This window comes from Cucurbita pepo, chromosome 12 (assembly GCF_057944985.1).
Source record: "Cucurbita pepo subsp. pepo isolate OVF chromosome 12, ASM5794498v1, whole genome shotgun sequence".
In the NCBI taxonomy this organism is placed as follows: domain Eukaryota; kingdom Viridiplantae; phylum Streptophyta; class Magnoliopsida; order Cucurbitales; family Cucurbitaceae; genus Cucurbita; species Cucurbita pepo.
This window is the reverse complement of record NC_141809.1, coordinates 1,165,101-1,192,284: the sequence shown is the minus strand read 5'-3', so window position 1 is coordinate 1,192,284 and position 27,184 is coordinate 1,165,101. Positions and strand designations below refer to the sequence as shown.

The following is a 27,184-nucleotide window of genomic DNA, read 5'->3' as shown; positions in this document are numbered from 1 at the left end:
CTGGGTATTCATAAAGTGTAACAGCCCAAGAAGTCGTTATCTTCTCCAATCGATGTGAGATTTCACAATCCACCATTTTGGGGCCCAATGTCCTTGTTGGCACACCGTTGGGTTTCCTTCAAGATTTTAAAACGTGTCTACCAGTGAGAGGTTTCCAGACTCTTACAAGGAATGATGTAGATTTCAGATAAAGATTCGATATGTTTTTAAAAAATGTTTTGTTTTCATACATTTTTTTTTTTGCAAGGACATGTCTCGTATACATACAGATTTAAATAAAGTTTAAATGATTCATAATTTAATTATTAAGAAGCGTTACTATATGCATGTAATAACAACTCAGACATAAATTGGAAAGTGTAACAAAAAGATTGTTCTAGAAAATTGCAAAATCAGATTCGTAAATTAATATTAAAGCAACCAAATAAATAAATAAATAAAAATAAAAATAAAAAGGTTTTGGCGGGCAGGAGATTTGAAAGGCGGCACGTGTGGGCGTGTGAAGGGTATGTATCCTATTAACTAAGGGCAGGCATCACGTGACCCACCACATTTATTTTATTTCTTTAATTTTTTATGTTTTTTTTTTTAAAGGCGAAACACTAACTCCCACATTCCACTCCATGCGTATTTACTCCCTCACGTGCTTTTTGTTACCCCATTTGCTAACTGACCTGTTAATAAATAATAATAATAATAAAGGAATGGATTTTTTAATTTATTATTTAAAGTTGGGTGAAAATCAATTAAAATTATCAATTTAATAAATAAATCAATTTAAATGATCAGTAATACTATAGAAGCTATATTTTTATTAATATGAAATAATTTATTAGATTATTATTTTTTTAATTATAAATAAAATCAGGTTAAAAATAAAAGTTTAAATTGAAATATTCAATCAATCTGGGAGTTACCCATTGGGCCCTGACTTACTAAGATTAAAGCCCAACCCAGAATTTCATGGCCCACTTAGCTCCTAACTTATAAATTCGGCCCATTTCAAATAATTTTTAATTATATAATTTCTATTAAAAATGTATAAACATTTTAATAAATCTAATAATATTTCGTAAATCAAAACAAAACCATAAAAGTGGGAGTAGGGATAGATTTCGTTTGTTAAAAGTATTATACAAAAAAAAAAAAAAAAAAAAAAAAAAAAGAGAGAGAAATTTAAAATTTTTAAGTTTTTTTTTATATAGATATAATTTCGCGAATTATTATTGTGTGTGAATGTAAGAAAATGTAATTTCGGAAAAATAATAAATAAAAAAAAATATATTGAGATATATTTGTTTAAACATAATTAAAATAAAATTTATGAGAATGAAAAATAATAATATATAATTATGATAATTAAAAAGTTTGATGATGTAATAATTGGTGTCTTCCACTTATGCTAAACAAAGCCATGTCGATTTCCATTTTTGTTTTGTTTTCATGCAAATCCGACATTATCTTAGCCATCCACGTCATCCAACCCAATCCCAATAATTGAGAGATGAATAAGACCTAAAGTTTGTTCTATTCATTTTTTTTTTTTTTTTTTTTGCTCGATATTACTTCTCGATATTAAGGGTATACGCGAGTTGATTTGATGACAGTTTTTAGACTAATCTAAAATTTTGAGTTAAGTTGTATTGAATTGAGTTGTCATATTATTCAACGGATAATAATTCAATACAAGCTTTAAAAAAATTAAGAACTTAGAGTTTCATTGATTCATGGTCAAACCCACGTCAATATAATCGCACTTGCTATTTTTTTTTCACATGGCGCGATGCGGAGTGGGAGACGGAATAGTGTGCATTTGTGAGCTATAAGCGACATGGGCAAGCGGTGAGCAACATGCGGCGTGGGCAAATATTGTTGTGAACCAAGAGACATCAATCATACAATATGGTTCAATGAAGATGGGTAGAAAATATTGTCGAAATTATCAAAAGATATTTTAATTCATGCCACATTGAACAAGAATGAAGTTTCTATCTTATAAATTTTGGGTGGATTACAATTTAGAGTTATTGTATTTCATTAATGTATTTTAAGACTTTTAATTTACTTTAAGTTACATTTACATAAGGGTTAATTATGGCCATTAAGTATGAATGTTACCACTCTTGAAATGTCTTTAATAGTTTCATTTTTTTAGGCTGTATAAAACCATGTATCTTGGATTTGTAGGTAGACTTGGAAAATATAGTAAAATGAGCATTTGTGCTTTCTTAGCCAATGGATAAGTTTCTTTGCAATTCTATGTAGTTTAGGTTGCATGTAGAATCATTCAAGCTCGACATGATCAATCTTGCTTGTGAAGTGATTCGAATCTCAAACAAGTGTTCTTGCGTTGAGATATTTGATCAACAAGAATCATTTAAGCTAGACATGATCGATCTTGCTTGTGGAGTGATTCGAATCTCAAACAAGTGTTCTTGCCTTGAGATATTCGATCAACAAGGTAATCCGAATCTTACTCCCCTTGTAGTGATTCCTTACCTTATTAGCAACGGTTGGCAGCAAGGATGAGGGAGACGTGCAATGGTTTTGGTTGCATATGTGAAACAAAAGAAGAAAGCCCTAGAAGTAAATATGCTTATTCTGTACTAGTTCAGTACCGGTTTACTTGAATCTTTGTCCAATTAACTCTAAACTCAAACCGAACCGATTCCATTCTAAAAAATAACCAAACTCAGTCTAAGATGTTATCTTTAATGTTTTTAATTAGGTTGGTCAGATACACCTCTACTAAATATAACCGTTTTTAAAATTTCAAAATTTTATTATAATAGAATAAAAATAAATAATGTCAATTTATTTAATATAAAATTTACGTGGACGCTTACACGACCTGGTACATTCTCTTCTGCTGTCTATTTGTTTGTGCTATTATTTATTTATTTATTAAATATATATTTCTCAAATTTTCATTAGAATATTTATTATTTTTTTACAAAGTGACAATATTACTCACATTTTTATAAATATTTCAAAATTGTTTTAAAAATAAAAACACGTGAAAATAATCAACAAAAATTTGAAATTATATTCAATGGAAAAAAAAAAAAGCTTAGACACGTGTCATGTCCACGTAATTAAACAGTACACGTGTCCATGTATTTACAGAAGAGAAATTTGGTTGGATCCTACGTAAACCCACTTCTATTCTGTCCTCATCCACTTTACTTAATTTTCTTTTTGTTGTCTAAAGGTGCCACGTCATATTTATTTTTTTGGCTATTTTTTTTTTGTTTGATAGGATAATTTTGAGAATTTTTGTTTTACTAAAAGAATCAGGATAATATAAAAAAATAAAAAATAAAAAAGTCACATAACTTCATTTTGAAGCTTTGTTATTTGTTTTAGTCACGGCATTTCTTACCCTAAAATAAATTAAAAACCTCTGAAATTCCTATAAAAAATATTATATTTTATTACTATTATCTAAATTATCCTCTCCTCATTAATTTAAATATTTAAATATTTAAATATGTTATGTAAAAAAATTAATTAAATAATGAAAAGTAAGAGAATAAATTGATGCAAACATAAATTATAATTAGTATTATTTAATATAATTAAACCATTTAACTTAATTACTAAAAATAATTAAATAAGCAGAATTATAATTATTAATGTATTAATTTAACTTAATATTAAGTCTAAATAATATAATGATATTTAATTACTTAAATAAGAAAGTTTCCCATATAATAATATTTTTAAACTTTAGGTAATTATTGAACGGGGTTAGGGGTGTTTTAGTAATTCCGCTCTGCAATCCTTGTATAAAAGGGTTCGTGAAACCGGTGGCGTCTGTGCGTATTCTCGCTCGTCTTTCGCTAACAGTCGGAGCAATGAACGAGGCACGTGTTCCGGCGGAAACCACCACCTTCATGACTGATTTTCTGAGACAGTGCGGCGGCTACGGCGTTATAGACGGCGGCTTGGCCACTGAACTGGAACGGCATGGCGCCGATCTTAACGATCCTCTCTGGAGCGCTAAATGCCTCGTCAGTTCCCCTCACATCGTCCGACGGGTACTTTCTTTTATATATTCTGAGCATAATTAAAATTTTAAATTTATTCTTTTTTTTTTTAAATTTTTATAAAAAGGCAGGAATTTATGTGATGTAAAATAAAAAAAATTAAATATACGTATTAGATATAAATTAAAAAATTTAGGATTATCTAAAATTTAATAAACGGATAATTGATAGATCGTTGAATTTAAATTAAGTTATATATTAGACTATTAAAATTAGAATTACTTAATTTTATTTATTTATTCTTTGGAATCTTATTTTATTTTATTTTTTCTACTAAAGTTCTCATAATTATAAAAAGTTGCTGTAGATCACTAAATGTTTTTTTTTTCTTTTTTTGAAAAATAGAGAATAAAAACAGAATAATTATCGCATTGAGCTGTATTTTTTTTTTCTTTTTTTAAATCACGATTTGCAGATTTAAATAAATTATAATTTAATTTGTCGGTTGTACATCGTTATGGGCCGGAGAATGAATGGGCCGTCGTAGGCCCAATATGAAAATAGGGCTCATTTAACCAACAGGTCTCTTGTTCGAACCGTCTCCGCCCCACCTTTTGAAATTAATTAAATTTGTGGTTGACTTTTTAAAATATTTAATGGACATTTAATTTTTTTTTTTTAAGGTTTTATGTTTAGTTTTTTAAGGTTATCCATTAATTAAATTATGGAACGTGGCGATGAGGAACTAAGCTAATCTGCTTAATATATGACAGGTGCATTTAGACTACCTTGATGCTGGTGCCAATATCATTACCACAGCATCTTACCAGGTTCTTTTCTTCACCCATTTCATTGTTCTAACACTGTTTTACAGCTTCTTATGGTTTAAATTGTTGCTACAATTGTTCTTGAATACTTGTTTGGTTATTACTCTAGATTCAAAATGTTAAGAAACCCATGATTTCATTGTGTTTGCAGGCAACAATCCAGGGTTTTGAAGCTAAAGGATTTTCTAGAGATGAAAGTGAAGAATTGCTAAGAAAAAGTGTTGAAATTGCACTTGAAGCTCGTGAGATCTATCTCGAACGATGTACAAAGGATTCTTGGGATTGGACTGCAACTGAAAGGGGCTCGACGAGGCCGATTCTTGTAGCTGCCTCGGTCGGCAGCTATGGAGCTTATTTGGCTGATGGGTCTGAATACAGGTGAGCAAAATCTCAGCATAGTCTTAGAATGGACTTCAATGGTTGCAAATTTGAGCTGTGGTTGTACCTTTTTACAGTGGGAAGTATGGTGATTCAGTTACTTTAGAAACACTGAAAGATTTTCATAGGAGAAGGGTGCAGATTTTGGCCAATGCTGGTGCTGATTTAATCGCGTTCGAGACGATTCCGAACAAGTTGGAAGCTCAAGTATGAAAATGGTGTTGGCAGGGTTCCTCCTTGTTTAAGTTCTTTATGCTGTTTATGTGGAATTTGCAGGCATATGCTGAGCTTCTTGATGAAGAGGGCATTGAAATTCCTGCTTGGTTTTCTTTCAACTCCAAGGATGGTATCAATGTGGTGAGTGGGGATTCTATTACTGATTGTGCCTCCATTGCAGATGCTTCGAAGCGAGTTGTTGCTGTGGGAATCAACTGTACTCCTCCCAGATATATTCATGGACTAATCTCGTCGATTCGAGAGGTAAATTCCGCGCATACCCTTTTATGATTTCGGAGTTTGCAAGAGTTGTTCTACGTTCAAGTTGGCATAAGTTTAATGTAAATTTGAGGATTTTGGAATTAGTGTCTGCACAAATGAAGTCATTTCTATCTCTTGTAACAACATTTATCAACCAAGTTTTCCTTCTGGACTTTCCCTCAAGGTTTTAAAACGCGTCTACTAGGTAGAGGTTTCGACACTCTTATAAGGAATGCTTCATTCCCCTTTCCAACTGATGTGGGATGTCACAATCCACCCCCTTGGGGGACCCAATGTCCTCACTGGCACACTGCCTAGCATTGATACCATTTGTAATAGCCCACCAATAGCAAATATTGTCATTTTTTGGGTTTTCCCTTTTGGACTTCCTCTAAAGGTTTTAAAACGCGTCTACTAGGAGAGAGGTTTCCACATCCTTATGATGTATGCTTCGTTCTCCGAGATCTCACAATCCACCCCCTTGGAGGACCCAACGTCCTCGCTGGCACACCGCTCGGTGTTTAGCTCTGATACCAGTTGTAACAGCTCACTGCTAGTAGATATTGTCCTCTTTGAGCTTTCCCTTTTGAACTTCTCCTCAAGGTTTTAAAACGTGGCTACTTGGGAAAAGTTTCCACCCTCTTATAAGGAATGTTTCTTTCCCCTCTCCAAACGATGTAGGATCTCACAATTCACCCCCTTGGGGGTGCCAGCGTCTCGCTGGCACACCGCCCAGTGTCTAGCTCTAATACCATTTGTAACAGCCCACCGCTATTAGATATTGTCCTCTTTGAGTTTTCCCTCCTAAACTTCCTTTCAAGGTTTTAAAACACGTCTACTAGGGAAAAGTTTCCACGCCCATATAAGGAATGCTTCATTCCCCTCTCTAATCGATGTGGGATCTCACAATCCACTCCCTTGGCGGACCCAACGTCCTCGCTAGCGCACCGCCCGGTGTCTGACTCTGATACCATTTGTAACAGTCCACCGCTAGCATATATTGTCCTCTTTGGGCTTCCCCTTCTAAACTTCTCCTTTAGGTTTTATAACGCATCTATTAGGGAGAGATTTTCACACCCAGAGAATACTTTGTTCCCTCTCCAACCGACGTAGGATCTCACAATTCATGTTCCTTAAAAAGAGGAAAATACTAAGCCATAGCCACCTTTCTTCACTACCAAACGCTTGTGCTAAGCCCCAGTCATAATAATGGACACAAGAGCAGCAGGAACAACATGGAAAGCAGTCTAATAATGGAAAAAGAACACTGAAAGCAGCCTTCAAATATGTTCATATTCTAAGTAAATCTTGTTCTCTAATTGGCAGGTCACTAACAAACCCATTGTCATTTATCCAAACAGCGGGGAGACATATGATGGTGAAACCAAACAGTGGTTGGTGAGTGTCCTACTACTTTTCCTGTGTGTGTTCTTCGAACTTCACGGTTTCGTTCCTTCGTATGCCATGACGGTCGGGTTGCCCCGTCCTCAATCACTTCTTTTATCTTTGCAGAAATCGGATGGAATGACAGGGGAAGACTTCGTATCATATGTAAGTAAGTGGAAGGAAGCAGGAGCCTCTCTGTTTGGCGGATGCTGCCGCACCACTCCAAACACAATCCAAGGCATAGCAAAAGCGCTTTCTTCTAAAGCCTTTTGAGCTGTTTCCCCTTATTAACAAGCTTGGTATGAACTATATCCAATATATCAGCTCTGTTTTAGATTATGGGATGAACATAAATTTTTGTAAATATTAAGGAAAAGAGAGCTGTTCATGGAATAAGTTGTTCATGTTCAAAGAATACTTGATTTGACTTGGGATGATAAATGATGAAGTTCCCACAAGCGTTTTCATGATGCAATAATTTGAAATTGATAGTGATTGATGGTTTCATTGCTAGCCACCAATTGCAAGTCCTAAGCCCAGAAAGGAAAATGAGTAGCCCATATGCTTGAAGACAATAGCAACCAGTACAAGTGTTAAGTCTTTGAGTGGGTATTAAGATATACCAATCTTGTGCTGTTCCCTCTTTTGACTGCCTGATTAAATCCTTAGGATTTGGCTTTAGATTCTCTGCCTGATTAAATCCTTAGGATTTGGCTTTAGATTCTCTGGGAGGGAAATAGGAGCTTATGTTGTTGGGTTCTGTAACAAATATCATTGATGGCTAAGTCTGGTTGTCTTATTGGGTAGAGCCATGAGGCTTCCATCTATGTTTGAATCTTCTCTTTTTCCATGTAATGTATCAAATAAGTAACAAAGAACTAAAGTTGTAGTTGTAATGGCTTGAGCCCACCGCTAGTAGATATTGTTCTTTTTGGGCTTTTTGTGCTTCCCCTTAAGGTTTTTAAAACGTTTGTAACCAGCCCAAGCACACCACTAGTAGATATTGTCCTCTTTGCGCTTCCCCTCAAGGTTTTTAAAACGTTTGTAACCAGCCCAAGCACACCACTAGTAGATATTGTCCTCTTTGCGCTTCCCCTCAGGGTTTTTAGAACGCGTCTGCTAGAGAGATGTTTCCACACCCTTATAAAAAGCGTTTCATTCTCCTCCCCAACCGATGTGGGATCTCACAGTTCACCCTCTTTCAAGGTCCAGTGTACTCGCTGGCACTCGTTTCTTTCTCCAATCGATATGGGACCCCCACCAAAACCACACCCCATCAGGGTTCTGCGTCCTGACGGGCCCTCGTTCCTTTCTCCAATCGATGTAGGACCCCCACCAAATCCACACCCCTTCAGGGTCCAAAGTCCTCGCTAGCACTCGTTTCTTTCTCCAATCGTGTGGGACCCCCACCAAATCCACACCCCTTCAGGATCCAGCGTCCTCACTCGCACTCGTTCCTTTCTCTAATCGATGTGGGACTCTACCAAATCCACCTCCCTTCAGGGCCCAGCGTCCTTACTGGCACACCGCCTCGTGTCTACCCTCCTTCGGGGAACAGCCTCCTCGCTGGCACATCGCCCGGATATCATTTGTAACGACTTAAGCCCACCGCTAGTAGATATTCTCCTCTTTAGGCTTTTCTTTTCATGTTTCCCCTCAAGGTTTTTAAAACGCATCTATTAAGAAAAAGTTTCGACACCCTTATAAAGAATACTTCATTCTCCTCTCCAACCGACGTAGGATCTCACATATGATAAACGTAAGGATTCCTTAGACATTCCCTATGAACAAAATTTAATTTTGAAGTCAAAAAAGAAAAGGAAGAACAGTGAGGAGTATTCTTCTTTAGTTCTCCAAACATGGCCCAATTTTCCTCTTTACTTGATGTGATTATTCACATAAACACCGTCCTTTAAAGTGCTGTTCATCCCACACTTTTCTTTTCTCTTTCTTCTAAATTCAAATAACTCTCCCAACACCCAAACAAGTTATGAACCAAAATCAATCATTTTAGATTGATTAGACAGCCACCCTTGATATGAAAACCATTACACAATCAAAAATGTTCGAACCATTTCACAGAATTTTGTATTCATTTCTTGATTGATCTGCAATAGCTGAAATAAATGCATGAAGAAAGGATATCCATATGAATATTGGTTGCTGAGTTGATGAGTATAAATTTAATATGGTGTCCCAGCATTGGAATGTTCCACCATCAGCTCACTAAATTTTGTCGTCAGATTTTCAGGTTTTCTCTAACTGAATTGACCACTGATAAGGCTCAATAATTATGAGCTTTAGGAATAAACCCACAACGAAAGGGACACCCTCTTTTGATGAATGATATGCATACCAGCAACAGTTCATCATAAAAAATCAAACTTTTTTCACACCCATTTGTTCTTTTTTTTTTTTTTTACTTTGAAGCATGAACAGATCATATTAATTACAGAAAGAAGTAAAATCTGAGAGACCCATTTGGGGAAGGTAAAAAAGGAATGGAATGGTTAAGTGGGTACCCCATATTCAAGCCAAAGCTTGGGGTTTGTGGCTTTTGCAACTGGTTTTGGTGGACCATAATGGGAAGAAGAAGGAGATTGAGATAGATACAAACTCGCCTTCACTTCACTGGACCACTGATGTTGAAATTTTTCTTAAATTTCTAACACTTAGCCATTTTCTCCAAGTTTGTATGCTCTTTCTGTTCTTCTTTTGGTTTGTTCTGCTAATTTGAGGGACAAATGAGTAGAAAACAGGGGAAATTGATTGGATTTCATGTCATTATATTGAACTTTCTGCATTTGGGGAAGGAAAATCCCACCTGGGGCTCTCTTTTTCTCTTTTTTCTGACCAGTATTCATTAAATTAGAGAAAGAAAACAGAGGAGGAGGCAATGAGGGATGAGAATTCAAAGAAAAGCAAGGTGTTTCATCACTTTCTTTTACTTCAACAAGTCTTTTCCTTAATGGGTATTGATTTTTGTTTCTTTCAAACTGTTTGATGCAGCTCTCATGGTCCAAGAAAATGGTGACAAAATGGTTTAATATCAAAACTAGAACTGGAAGGGAGGATTATCTGGAAGATCATGGTGTTCATGAAGGTAAATGTCGAACGCTAGATTCGTTTTGTTCCAATCGATATGGGATCTCACAATCCTTGTCCATCTATCTCTACAGAGAAATCTAGTGAGAGAATAGAGTGTAGCCAGCATGAACGTATGAATATCGACGATCCTCGTATCGTAGACGTACAGAACTATAGGTGTATATGATTCTTTCCTTTTAAACTACAAGTTTCTTCTTGTTTGTTGATCTGAAATTTAATTTAACAACCAGAAGTTTTATGTTTGGTTTGGGAGCAGCATTTTTGTAGCTACATGGAATGTTGGTGGCAGATCCCCTCCTAGTAATCTAAGTTTGGAAGACTGGCTTCATACTTCAGCTCCTGCAGACATTTATGTACTTGGGTATGAGTAGATTTGATGCATTTAAGGTTGTCAAAAGAACTGAAACATAAAAATTTTATCTACTTTTACTATGTTTCAGATTTCAAGAGATAGTACCATTGAATGCTGGTAACGTGTTGGGCGGGGAGGACAGCGGTCCGGCCAGAAAATGGCTAACGCTCATTCAGAAAACGCTAAACGATCTTCCCGGAACAGGAGATGAAGGGTGTTCCTACATGCCATCTCCCATCCCTGAGCCAGTCATAGAAGTTAATGATGATTTTGACGAATCATTGAGGCTGAAGAACTCGTCTTACTTTCTTCGTCGATCGTTTCATACAACTAATAGTGGTGGATCATCGAACCAACTTGATAGAAGATTTAGCATCTCGAATCATGTGATCTTCGACCACCGGTCTAGTGACTACGAGTCGAGTTTCAGATGGGGACACAGGCTAAGTAACTATACTAGGAAAAGTGATTATTGTAGGCAAAGCAATGAGTCAAGGCCAAGTGATTACTCGAAATGGGGGTCGTCCGAAGATGATGGATGCCATGGGGATTTGACTAGTGAAACGTTATATTCACCACCGTTATATAATGGATCCACATCCAAGGAAGACGAACACGGGACGTCGAGACGTTCACGGTATTGCTTGGTTGCAAATAAACAAATGGTTGGCGTTTTTCTCACGATATGGATCAGGAGCGAGTTGAAGGATAGCATACGGAACACGAAAGTATCCTGTGTTGGTAGAGGATTGATGGGTTACCTAGGAAATAAGGGATCAATTTCAGTCAGTTTGTCTTTGCATCAAACAAGCTTTTGCTTCATCTGTAGTCACTTAACCTCAGGACAGAAACAGGGCGATGAGTTAAGAAGGAATTCTGATGTGATCGAGATACTAAAGAAGACCCGGTTTCGGTCTGATCGAGCCTTTCCTCATCAGAAATCACCCCAAACGATCCTCGAGCATGAGTGAGTTTCTTCTCTCCAGTGTTCATTTGATCCATTCATGTTTTAGTATCGTTGTAGTAAGTTATATGGAGAAAGTACACGTAAAAGTAACGAACCATGCACGCCTATGTTCGACGTTTAAGTATTTTTTAACTATGAGTTAATCTTCCAGTCGAGTTATCTGGTTTGGGGATTTGAATTACCGAATCGCTCTCTCTCACCGCTCGGCCAAGGCGCTTGTTGAGATGCAAAATTGGAGAGTATTGCTTGAGAATGATCAGGCATGTTTGTGTTCTTCCTGTGACATGTGGTTTTGTGTTCTAAATGCTTTGTTATTTAAATTGTTCCGTCCATTGCAGTTACGTAACGAGCAGATTTACGGTCGAGTCTTCGTTGGATGGAACGAAGGCAATATATATTTTCCACCAACTTACAAATACTCGAATAATTCAGACCAGTACTCCGGGGACGGTATGTACTGGAAGGAGAAACGTAGGACTCCTGCTTGGTAAGGATGCAACTTTAGTGCACCAAGAACAACTCCTCCTTGAGTTCTTATATCTGTCTGTTAATTTTGTGAAGGTGTGATCGGATTTTGTGGTATGGGGAAGGTCTCCATCAGTTGTCGTATGTTCGAGGTGAGTCCCGGTTTTCGGATCATAGACCTGTTTATGGCTTGTTTTGTGCTGAGGTAGAGTCAAACCGTGGCGAATCAAAGAAAAACATGGGTGGTAGTTCTAAGGTTGATGTGGAGGAGCTCCTACCATACTCTCATGGATATACTGAGCTGAACTTCTACTGAAAGAGTGTCATGAAACAGTAATGCACTGCAGCCACGATGCTCTTCGAACGTTCTCAGAAAGCTTTCATGTCCAGAAAGCGGGACGGTCGGTATGTTCCTCTGAATGCTGGTTTTCTTTTGGCCGACTTCTCTTCCTTACGTATCCTTGCTCTTCTCGTCAGGTGATCCACAGTGGTTTCCAACAGATCATGACCTCAAGTAATCAAAACTCCATGAGTTCCAAGTATTTTGCAGGTATGGTATGGTTTGTACCATCGTTTTTCTTAATATGAGTCAATAGATTGTCAGAATGCAGCTATAATGGTGTTCTAGTACATTGGTAGATTATGATGATCATGGTTTCATTTTGGACTTAAACTCCAGCCGGATATAGTTCAGGCATTCTGAAACATATGGAACAAGTTTTGATGAGTTTTTCTGATAGAACCAGGAACAAGGCTTGAAGAATGATCTTGAAATTTTGGAATCTATGGTACAGAAGAAACCGAGCCCGAGCATAAACATATCTCAGTGATAATGATTAGCTAAGTTAGAAATGTATCGAGTTCGTGACATTTAACTATATAAATTTTGTAGACATGGATTCAACTAGTAAATAGAATTACGCAATCTACAGACTAAGATGAAGGTTTACATCTGTCGATCAAGAAAGTTACAAGTTTCTTTGTATTGAAGGGTCTATCTATAGAACTCGCCGTGGGCGGGAAGGGTCATCACTCATTCTACAATGAAAGGAATATGCAGAATAGAAAACATAGAAAATGAGAAGACTGATAAAAATTCTCATAAAAATGGATTCACTGAGATAGTCATCATCCCTCTGACCAGGTAAGATAAGATAAGCAAGGGCAAAAGATTTTGAAACTTGCTATACTGGCATTCATCAAGTTCTCCAATGACACATGCAATGACACTGGACTGTCAAAATAATGCAAGTTCATACAGCATGAGAATGCTTCACAAGCGTATTAAAATGTTTGCAAGGAATAATGCTTAATTTAAAAGCAGCAAGTACTTTTCATAGTCAAAATCGATGATTATCTCTGATTTCTCAACTTGGCGGAAACATGACACGACTATAATAACTAGAAAGAAAAGGGAAAGGAAAAAAAAAATTAAAATCCACAGTTCAGTCGTAAATATAAGATAAATTCAAGAATCCATTTTCAAGCACCGACGACTTCGGTAGCACCCTCGACGACTTCTTCTGCAGGCCTATCTACCTTCACGCCAACATCCTCAGAATAGTCACCATGAACCTATATAGTCAAGAGAAAGGTTGGTTGCTCATAATGAAGAGTTTTTGCAACAAAATTAATTTGAACAGGCAAAAGGTTGAAGAGCAGATTTAATAATTAATCTATGAATTAAGGAGCTAAAATGGAAGGTAGAATGATAAGTAGGCAGATTGTATACCTCCATCAACTTTCCAAGATCAAACTTGGGAGCTTTCAAGATCTTGACCTTCCGAATGAAAACATTCTGTAGAGGGTATATGCTAGATGTTGCCTTCTCGATTTCCTTTCCAATTGATTCAGGAATAAACTTACGGACCAACTCTTTGAGATCACATGATGTTGCCTGGTTGACCATGATTTCCCTCATCTTTCTACGAATCTGTAATAGAAAAAAAGAAAATTATAGTTAACAAATAGTAACAATACTGGAAGGTTGATACAAGTCTAAAATCAGACTCGACACATATAAACATATTTTTCACGAGACAACAACACAAAAACACAGATAAAGGTGCACAGCAATACAAGATAGTAGCGTAAAATAACATTCAGAAAATGAAGTACTTGACGTTCTTTTCGGCATGCACTACTGCGTTATAAAAGAAAGTAGACTTTGAATCTGGAATCTCTATTTTTTAATCAAAAAGCTACAACGGAGTAAAATAATAGAAGGATAAAATTAGCATTAAGAAGTTTACAACCCTGCTGAACCAAAATTAAAGTAACATCAAGAATGTAATGGCATGCTAAAAGAAAGGTTCTAAAAAAGTCGCCCAACTAAAAGCGACCTGCATTAGACGGCAACTTCCTGATGGCACCCCACTCCAATGCGTAGTGCCTATAGTCCGTGCACTAACTAAAGCATTGCCAGTTCGTTCATAACAATATAAGAAATGACCCCATACATGCCATTGTTTAAGTTAAATAGTTATCCAGAAGGCTTTAATTTTATCCATAACTATTAAATTCAATAAGATCCTTCACAGTAAACTCAACGTAGAAATTTAGATCAGTAAAAACTTTTATTTGGGAGGAAAAAACATGCAGTCACCTGTCTAATCTGACTGGATTGCGCATAACAGGTCCTTTTGACCTGGTTTGGGCGTCTCTTCGTGAACCCAATGCAGAACATTCTCAGAGTGTAACTATCAGTGGTCTTAACATCCACATGAGCTTCAATCAACGTATGCCACTTCCGTACCAATGATCTCAATTTGTCAGTAGTGAAATTCATTCCCTGTAAAACAAAGGAAGCTTATGAGCATTCTTGAACTCAATAAACTTAAATATTTATATCATCTGATATTCATTTCCAAATATATGAAAGAACCCACTCATACCCAGAAATTTGTCAGAACATTCCTTCCTTGAACATCTTCAGCTCTCAATCTAATCTTTCTGTAAGCGTGCTCCTCATCGTCCTGGAGGTCAGCCAGTGATACCTCAAACACTCTATGTTTAAGCCCCTCAGAAGCAATCTGTTGAAATAAACATTATTATTAATATCATTAGAATTTTGAAAAACACAAACATGAAGTAACAGTATCAACCCATAAAGACAAATAATTGCCATAACAATCTACAAGTATAATCATACAGTCCAGAATCTAACATCAAAGCAGTCGATCCAGAAAATCCTGAGTGGTGAGAATACTAGGCAAACACCCCATCTAGTGCTAATGAATGTTTTCGTCAGTAAATCCTACGTTACTGGACCTACACTTCTTTCCTGTGCTTATACAAAGTGTCAAGCTCTTGAACACGAAATAACATCCAGACGCCTTCTTAAAACAAGAGTCTTCCACACGAAGATTGCAAACGAAGGCCATTACATAGTAAAATTTACCTTGGTACCCTGCGTGCGAGTAACGAGAGTCTTCCCGACGTTCTTGACATTGAAGACAGAGGGTGCCTTGATATCATACCAATCCTTCTTTGCAAACGGATCAACACTAAAGAACCCACACAGAAACGAAACTAAATAAGTTAATCTCCATAGATTGAGTATCATTAACGATAAGAGAATAATTGAATTAAACTATAACCCAATATTAGATACCCAGATCTGTTCTTATATGTTGGAGAAGAAAATACTTACGTCTTCTTCTTGCCTCCCTTCTTTCCCTTCGAAATCCTCTTGTTCTTACTGCAAGTAGAAGAAAAACAATGGCATCAGTGAAGAGTCTAAAGGGGAAGTAGGCGACAGAAGAAACAGAGACGAACGGTACCCGACAGCCATGGTTAGAGTAGTTGAGAAGCTTGGAGCAACTCCAGAGGAAAAATAAAAACCAGCGAGAGAGAAACGGCCGTCCCCAAAAACCCTAATAAGGTCTCTTTAAATAGGTCCTCGGTTTTTTTTTTTTTTTTTTTTTTTTTTAACAAAATTAATTGCTTATCAAAATTCATATTTGTTAATTGCTTGCATAAATAATAATAATAATAAATTAATAAAAATATTAACTTTTCAATCGGTCTAAAAATAATAATTTTAAATCTTTAAAACTTTCAATAATATCTTTAAATTAAAAAAAAATACAAATATATTTACCAAATTATAATTATTAATACTTTATTTTAAAAATATTCTTTTTAACTTTCAGAATAATTAAAAAAATACTTTTCTAATTTTAAAAAATATTTCACAAATATCATTCTTTTTTTTTTTAATTTCATTAACCTCCTAAAATATTTTTAAAAAAATAAAAAATGTTTCTAATCTTTTTTAAAACATTTAATAATTTAAAATTATTATTTGAAATTTTTTAAAATGAGATGATATTTTTAAAATAAAAGAATGAATTTTGTATTTTTTAATTATAAACCCATTATCATTTTCTAAATTAGCAGACGTGAGACTTTCATCATCCAATAAAGTACGTCTCCTCGAGGCTCGACTCTTTTTCTTTTGGAATCTTTTGTTCGACATTTGAGGATTTACCGATCTTTAAGGCGACTCATATGATATTGTCCAGAGCATAAACTCTGGTGGCTTTGCTTTCGACTCCAGAAGGCCTCCACTTCATCATGCAACAGATTCTATCCAATTTTTTTAGATTTTTTTATTATTATTTTTGTAAAAAATTTAAAAGATATTATTAAAACTTTTAAAATTTACCTCCATTTTTATTAATTTAGCTTAAAAAAATGAAGACAATTAAATAAACAAAAACAAACTTGAAATCTCGAATTTGGAAGGAAGAAGACGACGCCCCAAGGATTCTGCTCTTTCTATTTGTGTATTTTTGTTGGCGCCATCAATTTTCAGTGCACGTAACTTGAATAGAGAACAACAATGGCGGAAGCAGCTACAGGTAACAGTGGGAGAGGGGCGGAGCCGTCGCTGAAAGACAAGGGCAATGAGTTTTTTAAAGCAGGGAACTATCTCAAAGCTGCTGCACTTTACACACAAGCTATCAAACTAGACCCTTCGAATCATGCTCTTTATAGGTATATTACCCTCTCACTCTCTCTTGCTTGATACAGTCTGCATAAAAAATCAGAATATTATTCTTATTGGGTTTTTTTTTTTTTTTTTTTTTTGCACTATGTTATTGATTCAGACAATTGGGATTGGATGTGCATACGATGTTTCTTCCGATCTAAGGATGTTATCTTAGTGAAGAACTCAAACTTTGATCTCCCAGTAGCTTATCGACAAGATGAGGTTATAAAATACTTCTGTGGGTTGCTCTCTGTTCAGAATTGTTGGGAGAGGACTCCCAACATCGACTAATTAAGAGGTTGATCATGGGTTTATAAGTAAAGAATATATCTCCATTGGTATAAGGCATTTTAGGAAAATCAAAAGCAAAACCATGAAAGTTTATGTTCAAAGTGGACAATATCATACCATTGTGGAGGTCCGTGATTCTTAGCATGGTATCAGAGTCATACCCTTAACTTAGCCATGTCAATAGAAAGTTGTGAGCTTCGAAGGTGTAGTCAAAAGTGACTTAGGTATCGAACAAAGTACAAAGGATGTACTTTGTTCGATGGCTCTAGAGAAGGAGTCGAGTCTTGATTAAGGGGAGGCTGTTTGAGAGCTCCATAGGCCTCAGGAGAAGCTCTATGGTGTACTTTATTCGAGGGAGGATTGTTGAGGATTGTTGGGAGAGGAGTCCCACATCGGCTAATTAAGGAGTTGATCATGATTTTATAAATAAGAAATATATATCCATTGATATGAAACTGGTTTATAAGTAAGGAATATATCTCCATGAGTAAGCTTTCGTCCTCAAATACCTTGCCACTAGGGTTTTGGAACTGGTTAGGAATGCAACACATGACAACAAGAAAAATAGGATAAATCCTAAGCATGTTCTTTTAGCAGTGAGCAACGTTGAGGAGCTTGAAAAATTGCTTCAAAGGGTCACCGTTGCAAATGATGCAAGCATAGTGAGCACGAGATAAGCAAGCAACGCACATGGAAGTGCTCAAAGAGGAGTGAGCCCAAGAGAGGCAAGTAACAACCATATAGGTGCTCTAAGGAGATAGTATGAATGAGTTATGTGCTCTCACGGCTTTTATTGACAGATGTGCTAACGAAATGATTTTTTAACTTACTACTTTATGAGTTAGTAACCAAGCTAAGAGTGAATAATATCTAACTCAGTTTATGGGGAGTGTCGAAGGAATATCCTTTAGTTAAGGAATATTAGTGTAATCTCATTTAATAAGTGAATCAGCCTATTTTTTTTGTTGTTGTCTGCATTGTTTCCTGTTCCTAAGAGGAGAGTAACACAAATTACTTTGGCAACAAGTAATACAAATTACTGCAACAAAGATAATAAATAGTTTCGAAACCGCAGTTCTTCTACACCAAATGTTCGTAAGAAGCGTAATTGTGCTGATGTATTTTTGGTTTTCCAGCAACCGTGCTGCTGCATTTCTGCATCTAGTTAAGCTTAACAAAGCACTTGCGGATGCTGAGATGACGATTACATTGAGCCCACAGTGGGAAAAGGTAACAAATTCCATTCCCTGTATTGTTTGAGCTAGATCCTTTTCAGTTCCTTTCATTTAACTCTGCCATATTGATGTGCCACAGGGATATTTCAGAAAGGGATGCGTATTGGAAGCAATGGAAAAATATGATGATGTATGTCGATTTCTTCCTTCCTGCTTCTTCCTTAGCAACGGATATATGAATTCTTCTGATAGTTAAAATTTTCTTATTGTAGGCCTTGTCTGCATTTCAAGTGGCCTTGCAATACAATCCACAAAGTGCAGAAGTCTCAAGAAAGATTAAAAGGATTTCACAATTAGTGAAAGATAAAAAGAGGGCTCAAGAAGTGGAGAAAAAGAGATCAAATATAGATATGACAAAGCACTTGGATAAACTGAAATCTGAACTGGTGAGCTGCATTCGTTCAACTGATGCTCATTTTCACATGTACTGTAAATATGTAACGGTCCAGGCCCACCGCTAGCAGATATTGTCCTCTTTGGACTTTCCCTTAGGAGCTTCCCTTCAAGGCTTTAAAACGCGTCTGCTAGAAAGAGGTTTCTACACCCTTATAAAGGGTGTTTCGTTCTCCTCCCCAACCGATGTGGAATCTCACAAAATAACGAAAGAGGTTTCTATACCCTTATAAGGGGTGAATTTGCTCACGAATTAGTGATTTTCCTTTTCTTTCAAGGTTGCTCACTGGCCGCTGAAACTAGTTTTTTGTTTTTTTTTTCCCATCCTGAAGTGTTCATTAGAATTGCCGTTTCTTTCTCTTTGCAGTCTGAAAAATATGGCTCTGAAGAATGCTGGAAAGACATATTTTCTTTTCTTGTTGAGACTATGGAGGCTGCAGTGAGATCATGGCATGAAACTTCTAATGTGGATGCTAAAGTGTTCTATCTACTTGATAAGGAAAAGACAGATACTGAAAAATATGCTCCGATCGTAAACATTGATAAGGTGTTAGACGTCTACTGTATGCTTCTTCATTCCATATATAGTCACATGTATTGCTTTTTGTTCCGTTTCTTACTTCGATTAGATTAAGTTAATGAAAGGGCTTCTCTTATCGATCCTATTATTCTCGAAACTCTAATATTGAGTCTAAATTATATATTTGGTTGCTAGAAGAAACACTTTAACCATTCTATACCAACTACCCCCAAGCCCACCGCTAGCAGATATTGTACTCTTTGGACTTTCCCTCAAGATTTTTAAAACGCGTCTGCTAAGGAGAGGTTTTCACACCCTTATAAAGAATGTTTCATTCTCCTCCCCAACCGATGTGGGATTTCACAACTTCCGTCTTTTGTGCTATGCAGGCATTTGAATCACCCCACACGCATACTAATTGCTTTCAATTTTTAAGGAAATATGCCGAGGATTCAGTCTCTCGAGCAGCATGCTTAGTAACTCCTAAAAGCTTGATATCTTACCCACAGGTGATGTTGAATGTCTTTGTTTCTATATTGCTATGATATGGTATATCCATAAAACTCTATTTTTACATTTTGATGATAAAGTATATTATGAAAGATCACTTAGTTTACTAGGTTAGACCACATAATGAGCAATTTAACAAATAACAATTCTACCATTTATTTTGTCTGAGATTACTTGAACAAGTAGACTTTCGATGAATTCTTTTATGTCTTTTCCTTTTCTTGTCATGATGGTTCATTGATGATCTATCAGTTTCCTATGCTATCAATACATATCTTGTATGTGGACTTACACATCAGGCTTGTGACAGCCCAAGCCCACCGCTAACAGATATTGTCCGCTTTGGTCCGTTACGTATCGCCGTAGTCTCATGATTTTAAAACGTGTTTGCTAGGTAGAGGTTTCTACACCCTTATAAGGAATGCTTCGTTCCCCTCTCCAATTGATGTGAGATCTCACACGTCTTTTTTCCCTCCTTGGTAGAGGCTATATTTCTTGTTCGAATCAAAAGACTCCCAAGTAACAGCATTTAGTGATAGAAGCCGAAGTACTGAAATGATATTGAAAGATAAAAAGATAAAGAACTCAATAGCTCCCTAGTAATTTGACAAACTCTCTCAAGTCCAAACGCACTAAACTCTTGCCTATTTCCATCCCCTCTCACTCCCTCTATCTAATCAACTCCTTGCCTAAAAATAATATACCTTTACCATCCTAATAGTATTCCTAGCAATTATACTCCTAATGGCACTTCTAAAATTTAATTACGCAAAAATTCTCAATGATAAATATTGTTTGCAGGTCTGGAAAGGACAAGGTTCAAGAAAATGGAAGCATGGACAACACGATGGTTTCTTCGTTCAACTTGAAACCCCTTCTTTAAGAAAGCTATGGTTTGTTCCTAGTTCCAATGAACTGGGACGACCAGTGTGCCGGTCTCTTTCTCTCTTTCTTTCTGTCTATGTTTCGTCAACCTCAGTTCTGCCTTTCTGCGTTGCATAACCTTCTTTAACATGGACATTTTCCCTCGTTTTCATGTGTTTTGACTTTTGTGGTTGTCGTCTGTCGCTTTTTGTTAATTCTTGAGGTTTTGTTACTCATGTTTACAGCTGTGAAATTCATTTTCAGGGATCCTGAGGTTCTGGATATCGGTGCACACGAGTTACTGCCACGCATATTTATAGAAAAGCTGCCTAGCACTTAGATCCATTACAGCCAGAATTAGGTTCGAACTTTTCGTGATTACCAACAAAGCTTCTTACATCTTCCTTCACTCTGAGTTTAGAAGGCTCTTTCCAAAATGTTTGCAAGTGTTTCACATTCATACCTTGCCTAGACAGAATTGAACTTTGGAAAGTTTGAAAACTGGGACCTGCTTTGTTTTTTCAGACCATGGGGATTCTTTGTTGTATGACTGCTTTCTTGTTATGTATTGTTGCTGAGTGTTTTAGTCCCTTAAGCTATCTTGATTCCATCAGGTTCTACGACAGTTCTTTTCGTCTTGTAGTTTGTAAAATCGAAAGGATCGCCGTTTTCTGGTTGCTAAAGATGGATCATCCTTCCCCATAACATGGTATGTTCTTGTTTTTCAGAACATATTTGCAGTTTGTCATTGTCAATGGCTGTTCTCTTATTGATTAGCAAAAGAATGAAGATGAATCCCTTTCTTTGGTGACGATAAGACTAGATTAACATTGAAGAAATGCTATTAGGTTTCGTTCATCGATGGAAAACTCTCGGTATGCTTCGACGAAACAAGAATAACATAAACATGATTGCTGTTGTTTACTATAAGTATTAAGAACTGTTATCAACGACGAATTTATTTATTTTGACCTTGTTTAACTTTTCGTAAGCATTAAAAATTTTGGATCATTATACTGTTCTAGGTCACGAAGAGTTCTTATCATATTTTCATTTCTTTTCCTTGGATTCTAGACATGGAACCATTACAAATATAGGGTGGCTCGCGATAATCGCGAGCTTCCCGCTCCTTTAAACATTAATCCAAAGTTTAAGTAATTTGAACTACAAAATGGGGAGAACATATACTATTTAGCTGCTGTAGAACTCTTTAATAGTACCTGCTTCCATGACCCTGCAGCCATAGGAACACAAAACAATCAGACAACCCCATCAGAAGTTGATCATAATCATGAGCTTTTGTGAACTTGTATTTGCTTAGTTTGGATTTAAAGGAAGTTGGATACTTACTTCACAAGAAACAAGCGATCTGTAGTTGGTATTAGTGAGCACTGTACTTGTGGAGCCACATTCACTATTATGGAGTGAGCCTGTGGACTTGTCAAGCTTCATCAGCAATGGAAACTGCAAGTCTTGAGTGCTACAACCCACAAGAGAAGACGATCGTTTTATCTGCACAGCGGCCTTCGGGACATTCTTCCCATCGGTTGATGCCTTCCTTCTGCTTGGCTGCCTCTCAAATGATGCAGGCCTCGTCTTAGGCGCACTCTGTGACCGGGTTTTGGCTCTTGAAGATTCTGTATTGGCCATGTAACTTGGGAACATTGGATACTCGAAGGACAGAGATTGCATACATTCTGGTGTAGGGTCAGGTTTAGACTTGACCAAGTAATCTTGAGGGCTGCTTTGTATGGTACAGATGGAGTAGTCCTCGAAATGGCTGCTGCAACCTCGTGCGTCGATGTCGGTTAGATCCGATAGTACTTGTGAGACAAGGTGCGAGTGATGCGTGGCAAAGACATGATCAGTCAGAAACCTACGCTCATGTTGTTGGTCTGCAACATAGCTTGTCCTGTTCTTGGAACCTGGTTTGTATTCTCCATGATCCATCTCCACAATCTTAATGTTCTCCTCAGAAACCTACATTCACAACACTGATGTTTCATGCTATTTTCAGTTAACTTTGCAGGGAAAGATTTAGCAGAAGAATGATAGTTACATGATTGCCATAACCAAAAGGGTCATCACCAACTGATCCTTTCGTCCCTTCAATCGTCCTGATCCTTTGGGCACGAGCTCGAGCCTGGGCCGTGATCAACGCTTGCATACACCGGAGAGTAGCTTTGGCTTGTTTTCTAACAAGGTGACCCCTAGCCAGTGCTTGCAACTTCACCAATCCTCTTAATGCCCGGAGTGCTTTTCTTGCCTACAACATGAAAACCAAGGAGATTGGTAAAATGGTAACACTGCTAGCATTGTCCTCTTTGGACTTCCCCTTTCGAGGGAAGGTTTTTAAAACGTATTTGCTAGAGAGAGGTTTCTACACCCTTATAAAGGGTGTTTCGTTCTCCTTCCCAACTGATGTGGGATCTTACAGAAAGTTTACCAAATAAGACCGGAATACTGATTGAATCTTGATGGCAGCAGCCTCCTCAATAGCAGTAGCTTTCATATAGGCTACCCCAGTTAGCCGGATTGCAGCAGCAGCAGCAGCCTGTGCAGCAGCCACAGCAGCATCAGCAGCGGCAGCTTTCACCACTAACATGGCCACGGCTTGCCTTTTCTCCTCATAATCTACATCCATTGCAGCCTGTGCCACCGGCATCATTGAGCTGACCATCTCAAGAGGGAACGGGAATGAATCTCTCGACGACACAGCCATCGCTGCAGAAGAAGATCTTCGAAAACTCCATCGTTTTTTCTCTTTAGAATTGTGTCGGATCGATATCGGGGTAGCTGGATACTCGGAAGTAGTCGAAGAATTCTGCTCCTTCTCTTTGTCCTTCTTCCCTGTCAGAAAGTTCCTCAGCCATTTGCTTGTCTTTCCCATCTCCCCCTTCAGGTAAGCTCAAGCATCATATAAGAAAGCCAAAATACTTATAGATCTCTCTTGAACTGAAGAGACCAGCTCCTTATATTGCTATTTCATTGTCTTTTTGCCTTCTCAACTTCCCTTTTCTGCAGTGAGATGGCATGTGAGAGCTGTCCTTTTGGATCCAATTTGGGAAATTGGGATTCACATAATCAAGATCTTTCATTCTTTTTCAAACTATTTCTATCTCGAGAAAGTTACGTCCAAATCGAAAGATTAAAAAATAAGTATCCTTAAACTCTGTCTTTTGCTTAATCTTCCATAAATACAGTTGGACGGTAACCAGATATGAAAGTTGGAACTTGAATACTATTGAATACTATCACACCTGTTCTGAATCTCGATTTTCATTTTTGTGTCCATGCACCTCAAGCAGTTGGAACTCAGACACTATTACACTTGTCCCAAATCTCAACTTTCATGCTCGTGCACGTGCATCTCAAACAGTTGGAACTCAGACACTACCACACTCGTCCCAAATCTCAACTTTCATGCTCGTGCACGTGCATCTCAAACAGTTAGAACTCGGACACTACCACACCTTTTCCAAATCCTAACTTTCATGCTCGTGCACGTGCATCTCAAACAGTTGGAACTCATACACTACCACACCCTTTCCAAATCTCAATTTTCATGCTCATGCACGTGCACCTCAGATAATCAGAACTCGAACACTACCACACACGTTTCAAATCTTAATTTTCATACTCGTACGCGTGCACTTCAGACAATTAAAACTCGAACACTACCACACCTCCGTCTACAATAATCTATGATAGAGAGAGAGAGAGAGAGTCAAAGTGTTTGGTAGAAAATGGAACAATGTGATGTGGCATAAAATGGTGCCCATAGCCATTACAAATTATTATTTTTATTTTTAAATTTTCACTCACATGGGTTGTTCAATTGTTGTAATGTTTTTATTTAGATTTTGTCTCCATTTCTCTTTGTCTTATTCTTCACTTCTTTCCAATCTATAAATCATTTCTCTAATACAACTCAACCACTCAAATCCCATCCTCTCTTCTTTCTTTCTTAACTTAGTCTTGTTTATAATCCCTTAATCACTTCCCCCCTCCTAATCACATTTTTAAACCCTCTTAAACCGATCCCGAGACTAAAATCTCTACATATCTTCGCAACAGTGTAATAATATCGACTTTAGATATGAGTGCCCACATAAGTATTTTTTTTTTTTTTTTTTCTTTTAAGGTTACATTCACATAGTGACCGATTACAGTAATAAAACATGAAAGTTACTATTAAAATATTGTCACTAGCCCAATAAGGTTAAGCCCATCAATGACTGTATTTACATTAAGAAAATGATTTAGGATTTTAGGAATAAATTTAGGAAAATGATTCGGAAAAATACTCAGAAATTTTAGAAATAGATTGACTACGATCTAGTATAAATACCTTCCCACCCTACTTAGTTCATCATCCCAAGAAATCCCAAGTTGTACCGAGTGTTTTGTAAATCTCTTCTTGATTGGTCCTACTTAGTTCATTATCCCAAGAAATCGCAAGCAATAGTAGTTTCTACAGAGTGTTTTGTAAATCTCTTCTTGATTGGCCTTAATAAAGTGTGCGAGTGTTTCCCACTGAGAGATGTGTTCAACAGTTACAACTTCTGAAATGTCTCGTGAAAGGTCAAGAATTTTCATTTTGAAGCTAAATAAAGTATACTTGAAAAATGTAGTAAAAAGAGCGTTTGTACTCTCTTCTAGACAATTACTACGTTTCTTTTGTTAGGATCGCACAACAACGCACACGCTCGATCTAGATGATCACAAAGAGAAGGATAGAGAGAATTGCAAGGAGAACTCTGGCTAAAAGGATTTTTTATTGATGACTTCAGGCATGTACAACAAGAGAGTACAGAGAATAGAAAAGTACATTTCAAAGCTTTACTAGACGGGATATATATATGGTTCAGTCTACTAAATATAGTTTTACCAGATTTTAGTTGAATCTTCCACTTGTAGGGCCTCATCAAAGGACTCTGGTTCTCCTTCGTCAGTCAGCAACAGATAGTGTAATGAGGTTGAATATCTGTCTGGTGCTCTGGTAGTTCTGGATGATCTTCTCAACACCTGTTCAGGTGCAACTTGCTCCACGTCTGGTTCTTCAGCAATAGGATCAGCCACGTCTGGTTCTTCAGCAATAGGATCAGGAGTTTCTTGAGCTTCTGTTGTACCATCACTGTGTGAATTTTCTTGCCACTCAAATTCAACTCCCACTTGCTTGGATTTTGGATTCAGGTGCATCGTTCCATTCGTCTCCAAGTAAGGAATTGTTTCGAAATTTCAAATCAGGAAATTTCGGGAAGGTGTATCTTGCCGACAATAAAACCTTGGAGATTGAAGGAAAGGGAGATGTCTCCATACAAACTCCAGCAGGAAATCAATGGACATTACAAGATGTCAGATACATTCCTGGTCTCAAGAAGAACCTGATCTCTATTGGTCAGTTGGATAGCACAGGCTATGCAGCAGAGTTTGGAAAGAGTTCCTGGAAGATTGTGAAGGGCGCCATGGTTGTTGCGCGTGGCACAAAATCCGGAACCTTATACACTACTTACCAAATATAGCTTTACCGGATATAGCCATTGACCAAGCTATAAATACAGGGAGCAGACTCCATAACTCAACATCTTTGTCATTCTATATAGTGTAGGTTACATGCGATCGATCTTGATTGTGGAATGATACGAATCTCAAACAAGTGTTCTTGCCTTGAGATACTCGATCAACAAGGAGTTCGGAGAAGTGGGTTGTCTTACACGAGAAGCATAGGATCCAACATCCTAATCAAGTTTGATTATAGGGTGGAAAAATAGGGTTTAGGATGATTAAAAAAATTCACTTATTTTAGTTGAAATGCAGCCCTCATGGGGGGCCATAACGCCATTTCTTTGCATGTGAATGAAAGATTTGTCGGTTGAAGAATGTTAACTTCATATCCTTTGATTCCTTTCTCCATTTTGTCTCCAACTCTCTCTCTCATTCCAAATTAATATTCAACCCACGTGCGTCGGTCTCTAAATACACGTATAAAAAAAATTCGATGAACCGACAAAAATTAGATCAACTCAATTTAATCTGTACGGTTGAACTAAAAATTTATTTGGATTGAGTTGTGTTGAGTTCAAATAAAATTTAGAAATTGAGTTAGCTCGTAGGTATCCCTAAGACTAGATTGGGTTGAACCGAACCAATTTGAATTTATTGCTGTGATTTCTAAAAAAATATATTTTTGCTTAAGATGTATATATTGAAAATAAATAACAAAATTTTGAATAAATAGATATTGTCCGCTTTAGCCCATTAAATATAGTTGTTAGTCTCACAGTTTAAAAACAGTTCTACTAAAGAGAAGTTTTCACATTCTACAAAGCAGGTATACACCACTCAGTGTTCGGGAGTAGATATTGTCATTAGCCTCATAGTTTTAAGACGTGTCTACTGGAGAGATAAAGAGGTTTTCACACG

At 36.9% G+C, this 27,184-nt stretch overlaps 5 protein-coding genes across 5 annotated transcripts; 3 read left to right on the top strand and 2 right to left on the bottom strand.

The window, feature by feature from the left end:
- The first annotated feature begins 3,810 nt into the window (after positions 1-3,810).
- On the top strand, positions 3,811-7,527 carry LOC111807663 (homocysteine S-methyltransferase 3). The gene is made up of 7 exons (XM_023693480.2): positions 3,811-4,040; positions 4,763-4,819; positions 4,968-5,194; positions 5,272-5,401; positions 5,471-5,674; positions 6,998-7,069; positions 7,184-7,527. The coding sequence occupies exons 1-7, from the start codon at positions 3,858-3,860 to the stop codon at positions 7,328-7,330; spliced, it is 1,020 nt and encodes a 339-aa protein (XP_023549248.2). The 5' UTR covers positions 3,811-3,857; the 3' UTR covers positions 7,331-7,527.
- A 1,187-nt stretch (positions 7,528-8,714) lies between these two features.
- LOC111807305 (type IV inositol polyphosphate 5-phosphatase 7-like) lies at positions 8,715-12,898 on the top strand. The gene is made up of 9 exons (XM_087128970.1): positions 8,715-9,983; positions 10,067-10,160; positions 10,237-10,321; positions 10,422-10,526; positions 10,606-11,484; positions 11,636-11,744; positions 11,823-11,971; positions 12,046-12,354; positions 12,427-12,898. The coding sequence occupies exons 1-8, from the start codon at positions 9,954-9,956 to the stop codon at positions 12,263-12,265; spliced, it is 1,671 nt and encodes a 556-aa protein (XP_086985096.1). The 5' UTR covers positions 8,715-9,953; the 3' UTR covers positions 12,266-12,354; positions 12,427-12,898.
- Positions 12,899-13,258: 360 nt separating this feature from the next.
- Positions 13,259-15,867, bottom strand: LOC111807306 (small ribosomal subunit protein eS1). Its single transcript, XM_023692972.2, has 7 exons — positions 15,732-15,867; positions 15,602-15,649; positions 15,350-15,455; positions 14,844-14,981; positions 14,555-14,740; positions 13,682-13,882; positions 13,259-13,524 (listed from the first exon to the last, which is right to left on the bottom strand). Exons 1-7 carry the CDS (start codon positions 15,740-15,742, stop codon positions 13,432-13,434), a joined length of 783 nt encoding a protein of 260 aa, XP_023548740.1. The 5' UTR covers positions 15,743-15,867; the 3' UTR covers positions 13,259-13,431.
- An 803-nt stretch (positions 15,868-16,670) lies between these two features.
- LOC111806444 (uncharacterized) lies at positions 16,671-21,569 on the top strand. The gene is made up of 8 exons (XM_023691759.2): positions 16,671-16,950; positions 18,373-18,466; positions 18,551-18,601; positions 18,684-18,857; positions 19,232-19,411; positions 19,774-19,893; positions 20,696-20,829; positions 21,023-21,569. The coding sequence occupies exons 1-8, from the start codon at positions 16,796-16,798 to the stop codon at positions 21,096-21,098; spliced, it is 984 nt and encodes a 327-aa protein (XP_023547527.1). The 5' UTR covers positions 16,671-16,795; the 3' UTR covers positions 21,099-21,569.
- A 215-nt stretch (positions 21,570-21,784) lies between these two features.
- Positions 21,785-23,896, bottom strand: LOC111806443 (protein IQ-DOMAIN 19). The gene is made up of 4 exons (XM_023691757.2): positions 23,205-23,896; positions 22,818-23,024; positions 22,109-22,738; positions 21,785-21,992 (listed from the first exon to the last, which is right to left on the bottom strand). Exons 1-4 carry the CDS (start codon positions 23,646-23,648, stop codon positions 21,969-21,971), a joined length of 1,305 nt encoding a protein of 434 aa, XP_023547525.2. The 5' UTR covers positions 23,649-23,896; the 3' UTR covers positions 21,785-21,968.
- Positions 23,897-27,184: the final 3,288 nt, after the last annotated feature.

Bases quoted from the DNA above. Each gene is read 5' to 3' on its own strand.
- LOC111807306 (XM_023692972.2), bottom strand. The intron at 14,982-15,349 runs GTAAATTTTACT...TTATTTCAACAG, and splicing joins CTCGCACGCAGGGTACCAAG to ATTGCTTCTGAGGGGCTTAA. The intron at 13,883-14,554 runs GTGACTGCATGT...TTTCTATTACAG, and splicing joins AATCCAGTCAGATTAGACAG to ATTCGTAGAAAGATGAGGGA.
- LOC111806443 (XM_023691757.2), bottom strand. From the start codon at position 23,648: ATGGGAAAGACAAGCAAATGGCTGAGGAACTTTCTGACAGGGAAGAAG. The intron at 23,025-23,204 runs GTAAACTTTCTG...TTCATGTTGTAG, and splicing joins CAGTATTCCGGTCTTATTTG to GCAAGAAAAGCACTCCGGGC. The intron at 21,993-22,108 runs GTAAGTATCCAA...CTATGGCTGCAG, and splicing joins GATCGCTTGTTTCTTGTGAA to GGTCATGGAAGCAGGTACTA.
- LOC111807305 (XM_087128970.1), top strand. From the start codon at position 9,954: ATGAGGGATGAGAATTCAAAGAAAAGCAAG. The intron at 9,984-10,066 runs GTGTTTCATCAC...TGTTTGATGCAG, and splicing joins AGAATTCAAAGAAAAGCAAG to CTCTCATGGTCCAAGAAAAT. The intron at 10,161-10,236 runs GTAAATGTCGAA...CTATCTCTACAG, and splicing joins AGATCATGGTGTTCATGAAG to AGAAATCTAGTGAGAGAATA.
- LOC111806444 (XM_023691759.2), top strand. From the start codon at position 16,796: ATGGCGGAAGCAGCTACAGGTAACAGTGGGAGAGGGGCGGAGCCGTCG. The intron at 18,602-18,683 runs GTATGTCGATTT...TTCTTATTGTAG, and splicing joins CAATGGAAAAATATGATGAT to GCCTTGTCTGCATTTCAAGT. The intron at 20,830-21,022 runs GTCTCTTTCTCT...ATTCATTTTCAG, and splicing joins CTGGGACGACCAGTGTGCCG to GGATCCTGAGGTTCTGGATA.
- LOC111807663 (XM_023693480.2), top strand. From the start codon at position 3,858: ATGAACGAGGCACGTGTTCCGGCGGAAACCACCACCTTCATGACTGAT. The intron at 4,041-4,762 runs GTACTTTCTTTT...AATATATGACAG, and splicing joins CCCCTCACATCGTCCGACGG to GTGCATTTAGACTACCTTGA. The intron at 4,820-4,967 runs GTTCTTTTCTTC...TTGTGTTTGCAG, and splicing joins TTACCACAGCATCTTACCAG to GCAACAATCCAGGGTTTTGA.